The sequence below is a fragment of the Thermobia domestica genome, chromosome 4 (genome assembly GCF_964235325.1).
Source record: "Thermobia domestica chromosome 4, izTheDome1.hap1.1, whole genome shotgun sequence".
Taxonomy (NCBI): Eukaryota; Metazoa; Arthropoda; class Insecta; order Zygentoma; family Lepismatidae; genus Thermobia; species Thermobia domestica.
The window spans coordinates 241,218,594-241,242,226 of record NC_137457.1 but is presented as its reverse complement, the minus strand read 5'-3'; the positions used below and the strand labels follow the sequence as shown (position 1 = coordinate 241,242,226).

Genomic DNA, 23,633 nt, shown 5'->3' with positions numbered 1-23,633 from the left:
TTCGAACTGTTTGCCGAGAAGAATTGTTTTAAATACAGAATGTCAGACTAGATACTGTTTTCGGAGAATGAACGCTTTTAGACACACGAAGCACACTTTATAAACACACACTTAATATATTTGAAGTGTTTAATACTCAACATCTGTACTAAAAGTGTTTAAATGCTGTTTTATTTATTTATTTTTTTTACAGTGCACGCATGAGGATTTACACTGATCCATGTTATTTTGCTCAACTTAAATGGGAATTATCGGTTGGTAGTTTATATCTCACTGACTTGGGACATTTTTCTCGTTTAACGTCTTGGCGCATTTTAACGCTAATGATACCCGGTGGCGTATTTACAATTTTGTTTCGGAGGGGGCGTTTGCCTGAAAATGTGAAAATTCTGCAAGATATTTTATATACTTTAGTATAGTAAGTAAGATTTGGGGGGGCTTAAGCCCGGAAGCCCCCCTAAATACGCCACTGATGATACCGTTTATAAGATTTGCAAGTTATAGGTGGATAAACTTTTAGGAATACCTATATGACTGTTAGGAGTACTTGTGTCACCGTTAGTAGAAGAATGCTCAATCAGAAGAAAAATTCTTATTTACTATTAGCGACCAATGATATACTTTTTTTTTTTGACATAAAAGGAAATTTGATTCGATTTTTTTTTTTTTTTTTGGAAACTACACACGTGAATTTAACCTCAAGGAGACGCGCAGCCAGAAATTTTTGTTCGGAGGGGTCCAAGTTATGGAAGAGGGGGTTCTGTTCCACAAGTCACTACGTCTGTGTAGTATTGAATGAGTGTTATTCTGCTCCGGAAAAAACGATAAGTAATTGTAAAATACTTCCACCTATAGTTTCAGAAAAAAGTAATAAAACTAGGTTGTTTTTATAAGAGAAAGAGCAGGGGCGGATCCAGGGGGGGGCGATCGACGCGATTCCCCCCCAGAAGAGGAAACTTTCATATTTTATATATATAAATAAAACCCATCCCAAAGTTTGGAGCCCTTAAAAGTAGCGCAGTATGACAACCCACCGCCTTCCCCCCAGAAGTCGGTCCTGGATCCGCCCCTGAGAAAGAGTACAGATGAAGTGTATGATCAAATTTTCATGCTACAATAATTCCTCTTAAATATAAGTATAGTTGTATAGTTTAAATAAGTATACTGATGTATGTTGAGTTAGGAAGTTTTGGGAGGGGGTCCGGACCTGACCTCAAGCATGTAATTTTGTTCAGCTAGATATGAGCTATCGACTGTTGTTATCTTTTGAGCAATATCATTGTTAAACAAAAATTACTGTTAATTAGTATTAGTTTTAGTCTTAATTAGTGTATACTTCAGTATCAATTTCATCTCAGTGGAGCGGCTGTCATACAACATTACAAGAAAAAAGTTTTAGGATTACAAAAAAAAAATATTTCTCGAAAACTACGCATCAGATCTTACACTTACATCCCTTTATTCAGTTCAATGATATGTATTGACTGGTATATATGACTTATCTTTGGTCATTTCCCTATTAAACGCTTATTATATTTTAAAATTTATATATTTGCAGGATATACCTATTGTTTATGACTCAGTGACGAATAACAATATAAAAAAAAGTCACATATTTTCATTTTGTTCTATTTAATAATATCTGTTTATGCATATTCATTTGGTATTCTGTAAAAAAAAAAAAAAAAAAAAGAATTTCACTTTCTATATTGTTTTCTTTGCTTCACGTAATTGTTTTATTACCTTGTTGTAGATTGTGATATCATTACTAATTATTATGCATTTTAATTAAGCTCCGCTTCCGTGGTTCATAGTTTTGATTCAGCTCCGGAAAGATCACTCATGTTCTTCCCTGGAACTTACTGGAATTAGTTATTTTTTATTGCTTTCCAATTTCATGTACTGAATAGTCTTTTAAACTTGTTTCACATATATATTTAAATATATATTTGTGGTAAAATATACATTTAAAAATAATGATGATCGTAAATAAATAATGGTAAAATATTTGTTATAAATGTGGTAAAAGTAATGGTAAATAAACTTGTTTCAGAATATCTATATCTATATCTAACTATCTATCTATATCTATCTATCTATCTATCTATCTATCTATCTATCTATCTATCTATCTATCTATATATATATATATATATATATATATATATATATATATATATAAATTTGATAAAAATATTTGGTTTCACATACTCGTATTGTAAAAATTTCATCATTCTGATGGTTACAAAACTTCTTAACGAATTTATTATTTTCATATGCCCAGTATCCCTGGGGAATATTTTAGGTGTAAGAATCCGAAAATTCCATAATTAAATCGATTATTAATGTACTAAATTGCAACTCAAATACATACCTACCAAGCTTCCACATATACAACTGTTTTAAAATAAGGATTGGTAGATCTTATGTTTTACCCGTAAGTTTTACATATTTTATGGCACGTTTTTACGTTATACGTTTTATTTTGCCCGTAAAACGATTTCTTCCAATTTTAAAAGTAAATAAAAGAGGTTTTAGTTCTGGACACAGTGTTCGTAGGTTTCCGTAAGAAAATTTCCCTCGACTGACACAAAATTTTCCCTTCCTTTATCAATTTTTTCCAAATTTATTGAGTGCCCAATACCTATGAGAGAAGTTATATGATAAGATTAATTTAGCTATATTAAAGGAAGTGTGAAATGCATTAGTTTTGTTCATTTGCTTTTTGCTTCTATTTTTTTTTTTACTTTTTCCTTCAATTTTTTTTTTACAAAATACACACAATTTGATTTGATTTGATTTTAACGTCCCTTTCAGCAGCGAGGCTATATGAGACGGGACCTACTGATTAACGTGAAATCCGAACGACATGAACTCCCACTGGGAATCGAACGCGGGTCTCCCACGCCAAATTTGCGTACGCTAACCACTTAGTTACGAAGGAGCTCAAAATACACACAAATATACCCAGCCGAAAATGGGTGCAAATAATGCTGCTTTCAACACAGACTATTGCCTTTGTATTGGCTTATTTCAATACAAAGGAAAATTTGAGGATTTATATTAGTCAATCAGTCAGCTCGAGAATCTCTGTGTGTTTTCATGTTTTATCGAAAAATTCCCCGTTTTCCCTTTTTTCTCTTTCCCTATATTAGGGATATTTTCCTCAAACTATAAACATTGCCTGGATACTTGTAAAATGTTTTTATAACTTAGTGCGAAATTTAGTATTATTATCATTTTAATTAGAGGAACTAGTTTCTCACACATTGTTAACTGTCAAATTTAAGGATGTAATTTAGTGTTCCGAGAGAAAATGTAGCAGGTTGCGTTTTTATTTCCTACATAATTGGTATCCCAACTTTATTTATTTATTTATTTTAGCATTTTAGCCCTCGTCTTTCAACACTGTCTCGATTATATCGTAGTTTCAATCGATTTTGATATACTGATATCACAAAATTTGTTATGAACTGATAAAAGCAGAACACAAACGGTTGTGAATTTCGATATGTCGTGCAAGGATTTTTTGAACGTATATAAAAAAGGATGATGGACGGTTAATGTCGGCTATAGATCCTGAACGTCTTGGGAGAATTACGATTGACAAGCAACGTGTGATAACAATGATTGATTGTTTAGTACGACATCAAATGTAACATTAAAGGTTGAAGGAGGAATTATGGTAATTATCCGCACGTGAAAAAAAAAAAAAAAAAAAAAAAAACGGGGGAAGTAAAGTGCGATCAATGCCGCGTGATTTCTTTTCCATTTCTACATCGATGACTATGATACGTTACAAGTAATGAATCTTAGGGCCTTCACGAAATTGTACAGCCTTTCATCCGTGATTCCGTAATAGTTTCCAAATCCATGATCCTTGAAAAGGTGTGGTGACACGGTTATTGTAATTTCCGATACATGCTCCACTGGCGGACATTTTAATCACCAACATTTTTTCTCTTTTTAGCCTTTCGATTGATCTAGGTTAGTAAGAGATTAAGGAAAAGTGGATATAGGAAAGTGTAAGTAAAGTACGCGTACTAGTTTGAAAAGTCTAAAACGAACGAAAAGTTATAATTTTCACTTTCTTAAGAAGAAGCGCGAGTGGATGAAAAGCTAAACGTCGTTTTAACATGGGTTTAAACAATTGTTACTAGATATTTCGCGTCTATCATTTTTTTTTCTTTCTTAAAAATGGCACAGTACTTGAAGGCATACAACATAAGTACGTTAATGCATCTCTATCGATATGTAACATGCGTAGGATTCCCAGATTTTCTAACTAAAAAGCCGGGGTAACATTATGAAAATTTACCATAAAAACCGGGAAGCACTTTGAAAATGTACATAAACCATACATTGCCCTAGGTAATTTGCTGCTCCGTGCAATTACATCATTTGCCGCTTCTTTTCCCTAGAAAGAACAAATTTTAAAAGCCACAATTTTAAGTATGCTTCCCCATCATGAACAACGGAGAGAAGGGAAAGAGCAATCGCACTCTGAAGTCTTAAACACTACCAATACAATCTTCTTGTGTCTGTTTTTTCTTTAATGTTAGTGAAAGATAAAGCAAACCCACTTGCAAACAAAAGATGATAATCCTTTATATATATATATATATATATATATATATATATATATATATATATATATATATATATATATATATATATGTACAGTGGACTCTTTTTAATTCGAAGTCCAAGGGGACACGAAAAAACATCGAATTATTCAACAACATTCATTTTCACATATATAACAACAAAGAAACCAAAGTACTGTGCATCAAAAACATATTCATATGGTGTAGACTTTACCTTTAAAGCAGTTTATTATTTGCGTGATCGAATACCACAAATTAACAAACGACACTGACTCCACATAATTCAAACTACGTGTACAATGGAAAATTTATTTACGTACAACACTACAACATACATTGAATAGCTCAAACAATTAAACACCAGTAACAATTTGAATATTCTGTTCTCACTTTTAAGAAGTCGTAAACCTCATTTACTTAAATTTGATTGTTTTTTACGGTCAATAAATCTTGAATTTCATGTATTGCGTGAATACGATATTAATAACATTTGGTTGACTTTATCAATAATTCATCTTAAATTTTCAACCAATTCTGAAAACAAATGAGATTGGCACACATTCTCTATCTTTACTTCTTCCCCAAATCACCTTCATCTTTATCATTACATAGATTTTTTTTTATTTATCTTTTGTATTACTCTTCCCTATGGCTGCATCTGGATAACTGAAAACACGTTAAAACTCTATTTCCCTGTTTACATCTGTCCAACATTAAAAATTTTCAACTATATTTACTTCGAATTATCCAAAACATAGGTTCGAAAGTTCGATTTATCCACGATTTTTTACTATTGTTTTCAATACAGTTTTCAAGGGGAATGGACTTCTGTTCGAATTATCCAATATTTCGAATTATCCAAGTTCGAATTAACGAGACTCTACTGTATATATAGAATTCAATACCGAGCTTCAATCTTTATATTTTAGTTTGCAGTTCCAGTGTAACTACCTTTTTTATATTTATTTCTTAATTTTCCTTCTACATTTGTTAATTAAAAAAAGTGTTTCCTCCTTCAATAATAAGGAACTTGTTTGTGACAAAGGCGAGGTAGTTTTCATATCAAAACTGTGATAACTAACTAAATGGAACACGTATTAGCTGGTGTTCAAGAACTGAGTTCTTACATTTGTCAACAATCAAGCAATTCATGCTGGGATTTGGTGACCATAAACTATTGGGGCTTAAACACGAATTATGCAATACAGTATTCACATAAGAAGGTCAGCTTAGTAAATTTCACTGCCATCATCATGAAGTCTGTTTCCAACAAGAAATATTTATTTTAAATAATATAATTATGACAGATTTTTCTGCCTTTCGAGACTTGCCGCCCCATATAAATGCACGTGTCGCACAAGTGGTAGAGCCGGCCCTGATTTCACTTGGTTTGTGCTGAAATATCGGAATTAAGTAATAGGTAAAAAATGAGTCACAGAATGTAGATAGTTTTCAGAGGTGAAAGGGGGAACGCGAGGAGTGCCGTTCCCTCACATCCAAAAATATATATGGCATTCCTCTATTTCCTTAAAAATTACAATGGGCAAAGATAGGCACGGAGGAAGTCATGCGTTCTTCTACCTTTTCAGATCAACTCTTACCCCTAATTCCTATTAGTTGAATCTCGATGACTAATAATAGCACTACTTTAAAAATATTTATTAATTTATGGTTTGGAGAAAGACTAGGACATTTGGAGTTTTGAACAATTTTGAAGGAGGGAGAGCAGATGTTGAAAATCCGGGGCGTCTTGGAACTCTATTCGTAGTCCATGTTAAATTTGTAGTTTATTATATTAATAATCGATTACCTTATAAAATTTTAGATTATTAATATAATAAACTACAAATTTAATATCCCCAGGATGTGATTGCGTTCTCGCGTCGGGCATAGGAGACCTGTATTCGATTACTGAATGGAGACATACCATATTAATCTAGAAATCCGCAAGATGACAAGCACCGAACAAGTGAAATAAATGTATCATGGTTAAGAAATGATATCACATCGAGAATTGAACATTTTTTGGAGGGAGGGGGTTAAGTTTAATGTCCTATTATTATGCTCCGAGACTAAAGGTGACATTGATGATAGTGAACGAAATGATGGAATGAATAAAGTGGGAGGAACATGGAGAACCCTCTTACATGGTTTTTGTTCACCACAAAGCCCACTTGTGGGAGGCTGAAATCGAACCATGGACCCGAGCGTAGTACTGTGCGATGTTTTGGTATATCGAACAACGTTTTCAAATGTCGAAGTATCGACATGGAAAAATTTACTAGCTGATATATCGATATTTCTATTTTTCGTTATTTCGATATTTTTCGATATATCGATCAAGTTTCGATACTTATCTATATATCAATCGTTTTGATATTTTTCCATATTTAGATATATGGATGAAGTTGTGATATCGATATAGCAATCAAGTTTTGATCTTTTTAAATATTTCGATATATCAATCAAGTTTCGATTTATCAATATAACAATCAAATTTTAGTATTTTTCAATATTTCGTTACATCGATCAAGTTTCGACATTTTGTGGATATCGATTTTCGATATCGAAACCTGAATAGAATATCGTACAGCTACATCCGAACAACCACTGAGCTACCGCTGTCCCAGGTGAATATTCGACATGTAGTAATGGGTAACCCAGTATAACAGTTTGAATAATGTGATGTGATTTCGACTGCTTCCGGGCCACCGTTTGAAAGAGAGTCGAACAAAATGTTTATCTCAAGTGACCCTTTAACCTGTGCTATAGAAAACATTCTATTCTTGTGGTTTAAAAAAGCCAGAATTGTACACAAAGAATTTAAAACGTTAATACACAAGAATGTTGAGGAATTAAACACATTTATGTTCTGTCTCTCCCTATCATGAGACAGTGTGGCTATTGGTGTTTTCAGTTCAGAAGAAGGATAATAAAACTAAGTCTGTTTTAAGAAGTGGAAAGAATAGCATAAAATCTTAATCATGCGTAGCTGCTTGCGGGAACTAACCGTGGGAAACAAATGTCTACATCATTTCGCGTACGCTTGAAGCGTAGATTTACAAGAAAAAGAAAGTTATCAAGAAATGAGAGAGAGAGAGAGAAAAAAAAAACTAACATTCTTTCGAGTAACGGAGCAAAAATTGTGGCTAGTTTTTGTTGAGTCTCCGCTTCTTGGTCAATTTACGGCAATATAGAGTCCAGTGGGATAGGTTCAGACAAGCTCATCAATTTCTCATCAGTGGAGACTTTTCTGCAGTAATTTTTACAATAAAAGTAAGACGAATCAAGAATATCCAGTTATAGGAAAGATACATGAAATTGGATGTGGTTAGTGTATACATATATAACAGGACGTGATATAACACGGAGCATTGTAATTTTATTTCAGTAATAATTCTCACCTGGAAGTTTGAGCAATTTCTTGAACTTTCTGTAGAAGAATATGTAACGGCATTAGTTCATACAATACAAGTAACCCTTCCCGCTAGTCTAGTGGCTAGTGTGCGCGCCTTTATTACACTGCGTCCCAGATTTGATTTTAGGTGGGACAACCTTGAAATTTGAACACATTCGTTACGGTGGTTCGGGTTCCATCTAAAACTATAGGTTCCAGAGATGGAACGATTCACTAATTCCGTGGCGCGAAGCAGTCAGACACATGACCCACCAGATTCGGTGACCTGTGACTCGGAGACGACGAAACATTGTCATAAACATGGAGGAGGTGTATGGGACTGCTAAAGTATTTCTAAAAACATGATTATTTCCCATATATATATATCTTTCTCTTCTCGCTAAATCTATAATATGCTTCTCCTCTTGTGTGCATCTATGTGTCCAAAGCATTGCACAAAAAGTTAACTACAAGGTCTGTCATAGTAAAGACATGTGAGAATCACAGAAAAGTAAAACTGCATGTTTGTTTTATGGGGGATCGTGAAAATGTAATCGAAGGAACCTGTAAAAGTTGTATAGAATATACGAGAAGTACCACTGAGGTCACTGTATCAAGAAATTACGTATGAAAATATGATAACTACGAAATGTTAAACTAAATACGTTAATATTTGAACTCGAGCAATGGGCATACATTTTTGGAATTCGAAGGCATTTTAGAATGCTTGTCTATCATCTGGCTATCAGAAATAATTGATCACCATTTTCTCTACATATGTATAATTTTCTTACAGGGTAGAAACACCTCCTAGGAAGAGAGAGAGAAAAAAGAAAGAGATAAAGTGGCCGAACTTGAGCTATTGAAGACAGGATGTTTACATTCGCATTGACACCTGCTGTGAAAACGGTCACTTCATATCTCTCGGGAGGAAAACAGAAGAAAAGGGTGGGCGCGGATGCCTTACCCTCGTCAAACTTCTTGACAGGTGGACTTTAATACTTATATTAAAATACTATTTTTTAATTGGCGTATCAGATATGTTTGTGATTAAAACTATTAGAGTCGTTTCTTCTCAAGGAATAAAAAAAAAAAAAATGATCTTTCTACCATAATTGGTTCCAAAGTTAGACATATTATAATTTGTATAAAAAGAAACTAATTTATTTATTTTTTAATAATTTATTTCTGCTAAACTAGCAGACAAATATACAATTTAAGTATTTCAAATTGTTAATAAACTTCTGTAGAATGCTGCAAAATTTTTCTTTCCCATTAGAGATACCTAGTTCCTTAGAAACTGAGGAAATTCGGTAGGCATGTTCTCCCCATAAGGTCCAATATAAAAATTTTTGTGCCGAGAAAAGGTAGATCATCCCGTTAAGCCACTATAAAATTCTGTAGTAATACTGTAGAAATGACATTTCGATTGCTCCTTCCTGGATCATCCAGTCTATCTAGGTCAGTCCGGGTCTGAGAAGTGAGACCCAGACCTGGCTGACTTGGACAAAACTGGTGAACCAAGTGACCCGGTGACCCATTCCATCACTAATAGTTCCATGTCTCATATAGTCTCTGTGCTGAAAAAGGGATACTAAACTGTAGCCAAATACGACAAGTGGGTTTCGTTTCATATTGTGAAATTAGGGTAACTTCGACATACTATGCGGATACAATTATTGGCTTTGGAAGTACAGTAGTACGCGTAACACTACCGATTTCAATAATGAGATGAGGTCGGAGATGGAATTTGTGCTTGGGACGCTGAACCCATATCAGAAACTCCTGGGCGCACGCAGGATTTTCTCCAAGGGCGGAGGAGGAGGAGTGGAACAAAAGATCAACACTCAAGTATATAAAGTCGCTAATATATACATCTTGATGCACGTAATACGCATGTAAAATTCTTATTATGGACGGACATCGTGTAACTTTATTTAACTGCAGTATATTGTAGTGACTGAGCAAGCAAACATGTTTTGACATGTATTTCGAGGAACTGAACCTCTTTCGGAAATCCAAAGGGGTGGATTGTTCCCTCGTGTCTTCTGCTGCGGGCGACCAAGCAGAAAACCATTTTCCATTATCTTTTACCGTTTTTGCTTTTTTAAAAAATCAATATTGAAACAGAAATTTGTATTAATTTTTATATTGTGTGGCTCCTGATTAGTGGCGACTCCAGTTTTTATTTCTTGGCGGGAGGTCAAGTTTTATATTACTTGATCTATATTACAATGTGTCTGGGGAAGAAAACGTAACCACCGGAGGGGTTCCCAACTCGTTGCTTTCTCTAACTTTGTCACATCCCGTGATTGATGTCAGATTACACAGTCTAATGTGTCTGTTCATTTGGTCAGGATTGTCCCGTTTTTCCTAACAATTAGATTTCCTTAGGAGACAAATATTGAGCCTATCTCATCTTGAAATGGTGTTGAGAAATTACTATCTTCTCTCGAAGGTATCTTTTTTTATGTGAGAGGAGTTCTGTCTTATCTCGTATCTGATCACGATAGCCATGGGACCTTAAACTAAAGATTTAATTTCATGGAAAAAATCCTGTATTCTCGAAATATAGTGTTAGTTACGTGAGTATAATGTTCCTCTTAATACTTTTGATCAATGCAACTGAGGGAATCAGTTTTTTTTTTTTTCAATTTGGTACTTAAGCCTGCGTGCTGTGATCTTAAATTATAGTTAGTGGTAGGGAAGTATGCAGAGGGTCTTGGGGGCCCGAAACCCTCCAGAAATCTTGACTTTTCTATAAAATTACACTCACTTTAGGAGTAATTTAACAAATTTTAATATGATTTATCCTCATATTGAATTTCTTCACCCCCTCCCTTAAATAAATTCCATGATTTTGTAATACTTATCGGAAGGTTTCAAATAGTAAATAAGTAACGTGCCTAGTTACTGGTGTAAATTAATTAAATATGTCACTGGAATAAAACACATTTGAAAGTCATGCGAGACTAGGAACTTTGAACCTTGTAACGAATTTGTTGTAATTTGTTTTCAGTTCATCCAAGCACATAAAAAACAGAACTATTGACAGGTAAAAATTGAAAATACTAAAAAAAAAAAAAAAAAAAAAAAAAAAAAAAAAAAAAAAAAAGTTAAACTGTTCATTCGCTTTTGTGATTTGGCGCTCGGGATTTTACTAATCCTTATTATTATTATTATTATTATTATTATTATTATTATTATTATTATTATTTTATTGAATATTATGAATTGGAGCATCATTTTGCTCTATCCCCTCGGGGTGGGGGAGGGGGTAAATTGTTGATTTGGATCTGTTGGTTAGTAGATTCCTTTCCTTTCATCTGAATGCGTTTCATATACAACAGACAGTATTTCCAAAGGCGTTCCAAAACAAACATTCCTCGTGTTGTCAGGAAAAGGATCCGGAAGGAAGTTTATAAATACATACAGACGGAGTGGAGAGTGGCTTCGGAGGAGTCACACTTCCTCTCGCTTTTTCTTCCGCCTCTTGATAATTTGGCCTTCACTAGAGTGAACTCGAGCCAGTAGGCAGTCAGTCAGTGTTACGAAATAAACCGGGAGAATTATAATGTATGTATATAAATTGAAAATATAATTTAAATGCATACCATTCTCACATATTTATTTTTAATACTAGGAATGAATTTCCCGGTTATGTCCTTCGTTGAAATCTTCACTAGCTCATACTATTTTGCTATATGTACAGTACGTAGATACCGTATATATTCTGCAGGGCGTACCCACAGGGGAGGGTCTACTGGATCCAGAACCCCCAAAAAACTTCCTTTCTCAACATAGATTTGTACACTTCCTCAATAAAATTATACTTATTTAACGGGAAATCATTGATGTAGCTGGAAAGTTTTTATCTTACACTTTATCTGTACTATTTATCTTATAAGGACAACCTAGTTCTCTCATTTTTTTAAAAAAAAAAATGTCGCCCAGGTACCTGTAGTTGTCAATTCGGCTTCGGAGCTAGAATTTGTCAACGTCTTATACTCTACGTATACAATATAACATACTTTCAGTACTAAACAATTCGGAAAGATTAGGTTCCGGGTATTTCAGGCAAATAAAGTTAATTTAGTTACGTTGCTAAATATATGCATTTAATCAATTTCTTATTTATTGCTGTTGTGAGATAATAATTTGTGTGTGTGTGTGTGCTGGGGGAGGAGGGAGAGAGGGGGTCACTGTTTCATTTTAAATTACTACACGCTCAGACCTCATTCTGTTGAGCCCCATTTTATCCCCTCCCCAATATGAATAACCTAATTCGCAAACTGTTTACCTTATTATAGTAGGACCACGCACGCTGAGAAAAATCCGTTATCCGGACAGCGATATAGTATACAACAGGGGCGGATTCAGGGGGGAGCGATCGCCCCCCAGAAGAGGAAACTTTCTTATTTTATATATATAAATAAAACCCATTCCAAAGTTTGGAACCCTTAAAAGTAGCAGTATGACAACCCACCGCCTTCACCCAGAAGTCGGTCGTGGATCCGCTCCTGGTGTACAAATATACGAGATCCATATGTTTAATACGGAAACATGTACGGAGCATACGTTATCCATATGCTACCTACTTACTGTCCTTTTCCGGCTTAGATGTTACATCATATCGCTGCAGGATGTCTGACATCTAAAAGCCTTCCGTATATTACATACATACGCGTATGTTACATAGTCTGCTATATGTTATATACGTCAATTTGTATGTGAGGTCCTGACCGTATATATACAGTTCTTTCTTTCGTAGGGAAAATACAGATCTACAGAACACTTACGCGGAAAGTACATATAAAACATACGTTTTCCGTTATACGTTTGCTGCGGGATGTTACAGTGTTGGACGTTAAGTCTAAAAACTACTGGAGTTACGCATATAACCTACGTTTCTACGTACGCCACATACACTTTTTTCAGTGCAGTGAGACTTACAAGATCATCTTGTTAATACGTTCGTCCGTCCGTCCGTCCGTTACTCCTCACAATAACTCTTGAACGGAAACGAACTTTTTAAATTCTACTCTTTTTTGGTAATAGATAGCTACAATAATTATCTCGGTCAGGCTTGCTAACGGAGATAACATGTTGACACCCCAAAGGTAACTGAGACTTTAACGGTAGCTATCTATAGCTGATATCTCATACACATAAGGTTATTTTTGTATTCTGTGTTTTGCAAAATATAGTTGCAGCAATTATTTCGGTCAGGTTCTTTAATGGAGTCAGTCCGTTAACATCTTAACGGGTAACGGCGACTTTAACAGGGAATATCTATATCTCATATCGCATACATATGAGTGATTTTCTTAAAACTTTTTTTTTTTTTTTTTTTGCAATGGATAGCTAGAGAATTATCTCGGCTGGTTCATTAATGCAATCAATCAGTTAACGGTGAATTAAACTGTAGGTGTCTAGTTAGAGCGATCATTGTGGCCAAGGTCGTTAATGGGATCAGTTATTAACTTGTTAACGGATAACGGTGGCTATCTACATCCTGTACATGTATAAGTTTCGCGTCATCTCCTTTACTGCCTTTACCAGAACCTATTTGTTTTAAAATTCTAATTGATGTCCTGTGAGACGATCTGTCAATAAAGCAATACCTTAATTGATCTTCCCCTCCAAAAGTTATACAGAAAATCGGTGCTGCTCCATACGAATCGATACTGTCCTTTTGATAGATATTTTAAAAAAGGAGATAAAACAAATAATCGAATAAAGATTAAAAATGATAACGATAACGACTATCATAACTATAGTTTATCAAAACCCCATTCTTCACAAACATTACATATATTTTTAACTTTAATATATGTAATGCTTTTGTAATATCGTGTGTATCAAAAGTTTGGAGCCATAGGGCTACTTCGTTACAGATATCTTTAAAACAAAAAAAGGAAAGATAGGATAGTTGTTGGAAGTAGGCGGTTTTCATTCTAAAATGGTGGAATTTTTCAAAGATCACACCCCGTTAGGGCTCCACACTGATAAGACGCCTCGAAGGTTGCGGGTGAGGATGGAGAGACAATAATAATAATAATAATAATAATAATAATAATAATAATAATAATAATAATAATAATAATAATAATAATAATAATAATAATAATAATAACAAAGCACTGAAATGGTTCCACGTAGAGTGTTCATATATTTCAACATCCATAATTACTTAACTATGTAAGATCAGGGATACTGTTAACCACTAGCCCAATCACGAAATATGTCTTAATTATATATGAAGTTCCGTACTACTTTATCCAACCCCCAGTAAGTTTTTAGTGAGGGAATTTCCCCCAGGATTTCTCACCCTGACGTAAAGGCATGCAAAAGTGACTCGGGAACGTGCATATTGTTGTGTGAGGAGAACCTAGAACACCTCGAATCCGTTTCCCAACAATACTGTATTGTTGGTATGATGGCGGCCCAAGGCAGGGAACATCCTTCTGAACTGGCAACGTTGATTTTTCATTTAACATAAGATTGGCTTTCCAGTATTAAGCCCAAACGGCTGGTACGATTGACAAAAATATATCATTTTAGATCCAAGACTGCCTATTTGCAGTAACTTTCCCTTTTTTGCATTTTTTCGTATCATTCCGCATAACGGAGTTGGTGTATGGCCCCAAACTTCTGATACACTCTGTATATTGAAACAAAAGAGAGAGTACCGAAAGATCGAACTACATCGTTAAAGATTATACTTAGGAATGACGTCAAGAGCTAGATAAAACTCTATGGCTGTAATAAAAATCGTTCATGTAAACATAATATTTTACCAATACGCAGATAGCATCTTAAAAAAAACCTCCATTAATGATATGTCTGATATCAGGATTAAAATTTTGTGATAAAGAATGTACTTATGATGGAAACATTTTCGTTTTCTGAGCTGCGAATCAGACATCCAAAGTTTAGTGATTACTTTTTCCGTACTTCATGTTCACCCATCCTGAAAGCAGGAGACCCAGATTTGATTTTTGGTCATAGAAGTAATTCCACACGTGATTCGAATCCCATTTAAGCTGTGGATACAGCCTTAAACTATAGATACAAGTAGAAAAAGGAGAGTGTTCTAAAAATGGCGCCCACCGAATACAGAATGCGACAAGTCAAAATAAAGCTATATATATATATATATATATATATATATATATATATATATATATACAGTGATTTATTTGTGAATTTTGTAGAAAGGGGGAATATTTATAAAGGATTGCTACTAAAACGTGAAGTTGAATTATTGTAGTTTATAACAGATTATATAGCCTATGAAAGGGGCATTATACCTGGGAAGACTGAACTAAGAGACAAGGAAGTCAAAACTTAGAAGGGGGGAAATTCCCAGGCTTCCCTGGATAAAAATAAATCCCTGTATATATATATATATATATATATATATATATATATATATATATATATATATATATATATATATATATATATATATATATATATATATATATATGTATATGTATATGTATAACTATTCGGATCTTCTTTTGGGACGCGAATTGCACTATGTGACAACGTCACACTTAAAAAAAACATTGATTAGATCTACCAATTCATCAAATAGTTGCCTTGATTCTTACCAGATGGCAGGTAGAGTCGATAGACGTTGACATTAGCACACTTATGAGCGTAACAATCCATGTAATTGTTTGATGGATTCGGAGAACAATGCTGATTCAAATTCCAAGTTAATCCACGACGTTGTCACATAGGGAAATGTTTGAGTCCCCAAAGCAGCTAAAGGAGGCCCCGGTGGATATACCATTATATAGAATTTTCGCTTTATTTTGACCTGAAGAATATCGCTCTGTTGTCCATGGGCGCAATTTTTTAGAACACCCGATATATATATATAAATCAACTATATATATATATATATGATTTATTTGGAGTTTAATGGCCTGTTTCTGCACCGATATCATATGAGACGTGAACTTACTATTGGTGTCGGAACCGAATCACGTGAGCTCCCAACAGGCCGGTAGCCAGACCAAAAATGTAGGGGGGGGCGACAGATGTTGGGGAACCAGATCCAACCATATAATAGTTTATCACCATATTATAGTTCATTTTCAAGCCTATCGTGAAAATTTTAGGGTAGGCCCGGCCCACCCTAGACCCCCTTGGATACGAACCTGCTTCCAACGGGAATGAAACTCGGGTACTCCACGCCGAAGGCAGTATGTTAACAACATAGCTACAACGGAGCTCTTATTTTGTTTGTCAGTTTGCAAATATAGATAATCACAATTATTTTTCCAATATTTCTTGAAATTATTATTGATTATGTTCGCCTAATTAAAATATAAAATAAATTAATTAACTAATTTGTTATCTGCCTTAACGTTCGTCTAGGTAAATTATTGTTATTTAAATACTAGCAACACTGTATCAAGGTCTAAAAGAAAAGAAGGAAAAAGATAATAATGCATGTCATGGTTCAATATACGTATTATATTATTTTATATACCTTGATATTATACTATCCTTCGATTTCTGTACATTGGCTTCCGTGATTTCGTAATACTTATTGGAAGGTTGTAAATATAAGTCATAACCGCTAATGTGTGAACATGAAATCTAAGAATAAAATGAAGCGAAAACAAAGTGAGGCTGTAATTAATGTGGTAATATTTAGAATGCGGTTTCATTTTTCGCGGAAGAGCAAATTATCTTGTAATCAGTAACGCTACAGTTGTAATTAACGACAATAATTTCTTCCTGCCGCATTTGTTAGTTTTGTAAGTCATTAGGATAATACGACACCATATTATTGAAGTTTCTGTTATAAGTTACTTGCAGCACCGTAACTTAGATTTTTCTGGGGGTAATCATTAATATTTGCCCCCCCCCCCTCGAAGAAAAAGTTGTTTTGGACCCTCCCTCAAAATTCGAAAATAGGCCCCTTTTTTAATCTTTCTCTTACTCTTTGTGATACCCCCGCCGGAGACTGTGGGCCTTCCCGCACACCCCTGGGCCAGTTTCATACATGACAAATTAATTAAGGGGACAATATCGACAAATGTCAAAGCCATACGAATAAATATTATTTCTGGGGCCCCTAGTAGTAGACATTTTTTACTGAAATGGTCCCACGACTCATTTTTGTTTTATTTACCACTTGTGTGCTTTTTGCTTCTGTAATGTAGTGAATCTGTTTTATGCTTAATTTATAATTTCATGTTCGTATCGTATATGGAGTAAGAAAATTTTGTCTTAAAGTGGGCCCCCCTCGAACGACGGGGAGCTTCCCTTGGGAGCAGTTGCCCCGTGCCCCCATAAGTTACCACCCTGGTTATTTGGCGAAAACTTTGGATTAACGCCTTACATTTACGCTCTGTAAGTTAAAGGAGCGTTTTTCGGACTGTGGTTCACGAACCACAAGTCGTCCTCTTAGATTCAACTTCTCAAAAAAAAAAAAAAAAAAAAAAAAAAAAAAAAAAAGTGTATTACACACAATAGCTGAGAATTTCAAACAGGTATATATTATGGAGGGATTAACATTGCTTTTGGGGGGCCAGACTTTTACAGATTATTAAATATAAGTGAATTATATTTAATATTTAGAAGCTCTCATCAAAAGAAACTACCGAATGGATCATCATTCAATATATCTTGATAAACATATTTAAGTCTTGTACAGTATTCCACACCAAATAACAAACAGCTTTTATTCAATTAAGAAAGAAGTTACGTGTTATTAAGTAGTTTATGTTATGTGTCTGTAATCATTTAATGGTTTCTCATTTTTATCAATTACATAAATATATATAATAATTTCATTTTATTTATTTCGAAGTACAATGGATTCTGAATGATAGAGTGTTTGAATAAAATTTAATCCATGCAGAAACAACAATCCCAAAGTATTATGACAAAAGGACTAAGCAGTTTCTGCATTACAAGAAGCTCTCAAGTATCTCAAAGCTCTTTAGTTGATTTCTTAGTGACTTTTTCCCATGAATGAGAGAACTCGCTTTATTTGCCAGTAATCCAGTGATCCGCCTTTCTCATGTTAATTATTGAAACGGTTGCATCATTCCACCTGACAACAGTACTTAGATGTTGCCAGAGCCTGAAAAAACGGCAACTACCCCGTAATTTTCTCTTGCTTTTTTTTTTAAATTGACCAAATTGTTACATATGCCTTTGTCTCTTGATGTGTGGTCTCGCTTAATTGTAGTGTGTATAGCGAGTTTTCAATTTGTAATTTTCCATTTTCTGTTACAAAAAAAAAAAAAAAAGTTTACGATTGTGTTGTATATTCAGCTTTATAGTAAATCATGATTAATAAAGGAAAATAGCGGTCGGTGTCTAAAGTAAATACGTATATTGAATACCGTTTCATTCTTTTTAGGGCATTGGGTTCATCAAATGGGTTCTTAACAGATATATGATTTATTTACATTAGTAAAGTTATACTTTCTAATATGAAATAGAAGGTGAGCTTACAGAGTTGGTGAGCTTGAGCAGTGAGGTTGGGCATTCTGTAGCAGAAGGCTGTCTGTCAGGTTAATATGGATTTCCGTCGATTATTGTAAAATATTGCTATTCCCTCTGTAAAGCATTAAAAAAAAGCATTAGTGTAAAACGTATGTTTTTTTTGCTTATCTTTGTATTTTTGAGCCGCCCTGGCCAAGAGCCTACGACGCGTGTTTTTTGAGCCAATTGTCATGAATTTTTGAGCCTCTCTGGCCAAGTGCCTACCGTGCGTGTTTTTTGAGCGAATGGCTACGGTTCGATTCCTAGTCCGGGTTCTTGCCTTGGACACAAACCATCCTAGTGGTTTGTATCTACTTTAAGTAGTAGATCATAGCCTCGACGTTGTAGAGGAACGTTCAGCTCTAACCAAGCAATCAATCTTTGTATTTTTTTAAAAATAAAATATTACGTTTCGATACGCTGTTTTATCGTCGTCCAAGCAAACATTATTCTATTGGCGTAGTTAAATCGGTATTACGAAATATATTTAGGAATTGCTGTTAACGTCTCTTATCTCTTGAAATGGAAAGCAGGGTAAAAAAATAAGTCAAAATATTACGTTTCTTTCTGTTCGAGACTTAATCACAAAATGCTTCTCTTGCTTAAAATTTTATGAATTTCTCGAAAAGCTTTACTCTGGTTTTGTTTTGTAAATTTATGTCCAAAATCTGTGCTTTTTATCTTTTTTTACTTAATTTCATTTAGAAGTTATTGGAATCTTCCGCGTCATGAGAAATCCACGAAGACATTGATATAAGAATATTTAAACTGTATGTAGTCTATTATTAAAGGGTGAATCATGTTACACTAAAATAATGTTTAAGGTTGGTTTAAAGGGACAAGCTTTGCCGATAGATGTCACTACAGTCTTCGTATCTCTCTCATGTATTTTTTACCTTTCACGAAAATTCACGATTTCTCTTACAAATTTCAACCTAGAGACTTCAAATTTTTACAGAAGGAACTTTATGACCTATCGAAGGCAACAATCCTTGCCGATTTTTTATTTACAATTTTCTTCATTGTTGAAATGGCTTGATTTTTGAAATGGATATCGAAACCTTTAACAATATAACTGTTTCAACAATGAAGAAAATTATAAATAAAAAATCGGCATGGATTGTTGCCTTCGATAGATCACAAAGTTCCTTCTGTAAAAATTTGAAGTCTCTAGGTTGAAATTTGTAAGAGAAATCGTGAATTTTCGTGAAAGGTAAAAAAAATACATGAGAGAGATACGAAGACTGTAGTGACATCTATCGGCAAAGCTTGTCCCTTTACACCAACCTTAAATCTAAGTCGTAAGACGTGTACAAATTAGTGTTACGAGATTCATGAAATTTCTCGTCTTTTCTCAATTCTTGTCTCGAAAGCGAAAGAAAACATGCAGGGAAAATATTTATAATATGCAGAAAATGAGGTGCATCTTTGTTAATAAAACTCCAACTGACCAAAGCAGTGTATATATTTTAAGATTATACTCGTATATACTGCTTTGGTCAGTTGGAGTTTTATTAGTAATCTTGAATTTTCCAAAGCTACAATGAATAATTTACAAGGTCAGGGCCGGATTTAGCATTTTGGCGCCCCTAGGCCCAATAATTTTTTCCGCCCCCTAGTCTGGTTAAAGTTACTTTCCTAAAAACCTTTATTTAAAAATTATATCAGGCCTATATGTTAATTGCTTAAACACCACTCCACGATGCAATTTTATCATTGCAAGTTTTTTGAGGAATTTACTTGGTTCTGAGCTTAACAAAATACTGTTAACAAAATACAAAAGATTGGTGAATAACTTTGGTTTTTTTTTTCAATTTAGCCATTTGGGCAAATAAATAAAAAAAAACTCTGTAGTAAAAAAAATAAGTAATAAGTAAAAAAACAGCAAGTTCCCCCGCGTTTGAGATCAATGTTGTAACGAAGTTGATGCATAATGTTGAAAAATAGTTTAACTTTACAAACAATTATTTGTTCCAATGAACTTCAAAATCAGAATGCTTTATTAGCCTGATTTTTAAAAATCAATTCAAAAAATATGTTAAGTTATGGATATTTATTTTTATTTCTAGATATTTTTATATTTTTTTCTCTCGGCCGTGCGCCCCCTGGGAGCTTGCGCCCATAGGCCCGGGCCTATTGGGAAATCCGGCCCTGTACAAGGTGCATCTTATATGACGGACCATTTGGATACTAATAATAAAATGAATCTAATTCTATGAAATTTCGAGTTAAAGTTTATTCAAGGAACGTTCAGTACCTCATGTAAACAAATACACGTGGTGATTGTTTGATTTTATTGGTTAGAGAGCCTTAGAACACCCATGCGGCAGAAGAAAATAGTCCTTGCTTATAAGGCTCATTACCATAATTCCTTAGAATTAGACAACAGAAACAACACTTTGTCTAAGAACTAAATTGAATTAATGCAATAAAAGAGAATACACGTGCATTGAAAGTGGTTTTGACCCAACTTTAGCGCGAATTACAGTTAACAATATGGTCACATGTGGGAAATAAGTAAAACATCGACAGGGTACAAGCACGTGCTTCTCGAAAGAAACGCTGACCGATAGCCAATCATCCGATGACTGGCGGAGTAGAGATGCGTTCGAGACAAGATTTTTGGCTGTCTCGTCTCGAAAATGTGCTGTAAAAATGATATCTCGACTCGAAAAATCTATATTTCTCTATTGGAAGAGCCATGTCTCGACTCGAATTTTGTCAGGAAAATCCTGTCTCGACTCGTCTCGTGCGCATCCCTATGGCGGAGTAATACAATTCTGCAATGTTTACATCAGGATCAGAAGGTTCGTTGAATGAACTTTAGACTGATTGTTTACCAATACAGAACTTTTTGCACTTCTATGACCAATCAAAAGTAAAAGTATACAATGTGTGTTTCAAACAGTTAGAAAGATTTCAAATACAACTGCATTTATTAATAATTAATAACTGCTTTTTCAATTCAAATCTTCTCATGGGTTTTGTCTTCTCTTTTCTTTTGCAGAGGGTGAACAAGAGGCTGAATGGTTGAGATCAGCAGGATTAGGCGAGTTGGTGAGACCATATCAAGAGGGCCGAGAAATCACTGAAGAAGATTTACACCCTGCACTTAGGCAGTTGCCCCGACACCAAGCAGAAGCAGTTAGAAGGAGAGTGTTAACTCTGAATCACACCGTGCGACGAAGGCAACAGCGATCTCGACCAAGAAAGCCAGATATCAGGGATGTCTTTAGAGATGTGGAGGTGACATTTTTTGGATTCAGTTTTTACTTTTGAACAGTTTGTACTTGTTTGTTTTTGATCGTAGGTTAATACGAGGTTATCCAGAGAAATAGTGAATGTTTTAGTGTGAAACACAAATGACAAATGATGTGTGTACAAAAGATATGCTACGTAAACTACGCACCTTACTCTACTTTCCAACACATTCACCATGGACACTCAAGTATTTATTATACGAGAGTATTTCCAAAAGTTTCCAGTCTGACACAGAAATATCGTGCCATTAATAATAAGCCATTCATGACATATACTGCCATCTATAGAAAACATAATGTAACAATTTTAACCGTCTCGCTGCGTCAGTTCGTTGGAGACAGTCATTTGAATCAGACGCTGTGCGTTGAGCTTGTTTACAGCATGACAATGCTCCAGTTAACACGGCTGTTGTTTCCAAGGCTGCAGTGCTGCATCTGTACTTTACAGATAGAGACGAAACTTTTTCGCGACAATTTTTATATTTTGTAGCATTAATTATCGCAATTTTCGCATTTATTTTTTTAAATGTAGCCCAAGTTTTTTTTTTAAATATGCAACTTGTAAACAGTGTGTTTTTGGTAGTAAGGTATATGTTTTATACAAAAAGAAAAATGAGGGTATACCTTGATTAGGTGCACATTCTAGCTAATGTATTTACTGAATTATAGAAATTAATGCAAAAGTACTATATTGCCACTCTATTGTACTCTATTGCCACTAATGTAATTATTAAAAGAATCTTTTGAGTTCACCAGTATTGAGAAAGTGTTTTCCTCATAGAGGGTCTTTCGACTTCCGAAACTAGTAAAAATCAAAAGCCTTATCAGTTCTCACAATGGGTAGGAAAATCTTTCAGTTTTACGTCTCACGGTTGTGCTATGCTAAAGGAGACAGTGATAATGAAAAATGAATATAATGGTGGAATGAATAAAGCAGAAGAACCCCGAGAAAATCCACGAACACGGTGTTTATCCACCACAAAGCCTACTTGACGCGAGCTGGGATCGAACTAGTGACCCTACGCACCAGTGATGAACGCTCTGCCACTGAGCCACCATGTCCCCCTCACAGTTGGTTGGATTCTTAGTTTTGTTACACATATTCAGGACTCGTTCATTTCACACCCGATAGCGTTCATGTTTACGTCTGTACCGTCTCGCTGCTTGGCATAAACTGAAGGATCGTAGAGGGAGTTGAGTTGAGTTTAACGTTCCTTTTCATCAGCGAGGCTATATGAGACGTGGACCTACTGATTAACGTGAAATCCGAACCACATGAGCTCCCGCCGCGAATCGAACCCGGGCCTCCCACACTAAAGGCGCGTACGCTAACCACTTAGCCACGGAGGAGCTCTGAATCGTAGAGGGAGTACACTGTGTGCTACACTCAAATATTGTGTCTTTTCAGAAAACATTTTCCCACTTCTGATATACTCAAAGGTGTTGACGTACGTGATTGAATAGGAAAACTGGTATCATAGTATAATAAGTGCTGGAATGTTTATGGCAAATTGAAAAATACAGTAAGGTATATATATATATATATATATATATTTTTTTTTTTTTTTGCATTATAAATCTTTTGCACACGTTGGTCGTTTGCGTTTTGCTCTAAACGTTCCCTTTATTTCTGAATGACCCTCGTAAAATACCTATTTTTTTTTTCGTAAAGGATTTGGGGATTATAAATTTATTATTGACACAACATTTGTTCATTACTGTGGGAGAAATAGTATGCTATTATGCTACTAAAAATATGTTTCATTTGTAGTTAAATATTTATCTTCTTGTATGTAATCATTTGACATAGGCCAAAATACTTTTTATATCATTAAATATTCAAGTTTT

At 34.6% G+C, this 23,633-nt stretch overlaps 1 protein-coding gene across 4 annotated transcripts in view; it reads left to right on the top strand.

Moving 5' to 3' along the window:
* LOC145683934 (rho GTPase-activating protein conundrum-like) overlaps window positions 1-23,633 on the top strand; it is a 426,775-nt gene that overhangs the window by 370,088 nt on the left and 33,054 nt on the right. For 3 of the 4 annotated variants that reach the window (XM_081755628.1, XM_081755626.1, XM_081755629.1), the window contains one exon: window positions 21,533-21,771. In XM_081755628.1, coding sequence (XP_081611754.1) covers window positions 21,533-21,771 — 239 coding nt within the window. Of the gene's footprint in view, window positions 1-8,800; window positions 8,993-21,532; window positions 21,772-23,633 lie in introns of all 4 variants that reach the window. The other variant, XM_081755630.1, reaches the window with a different exon arrangement.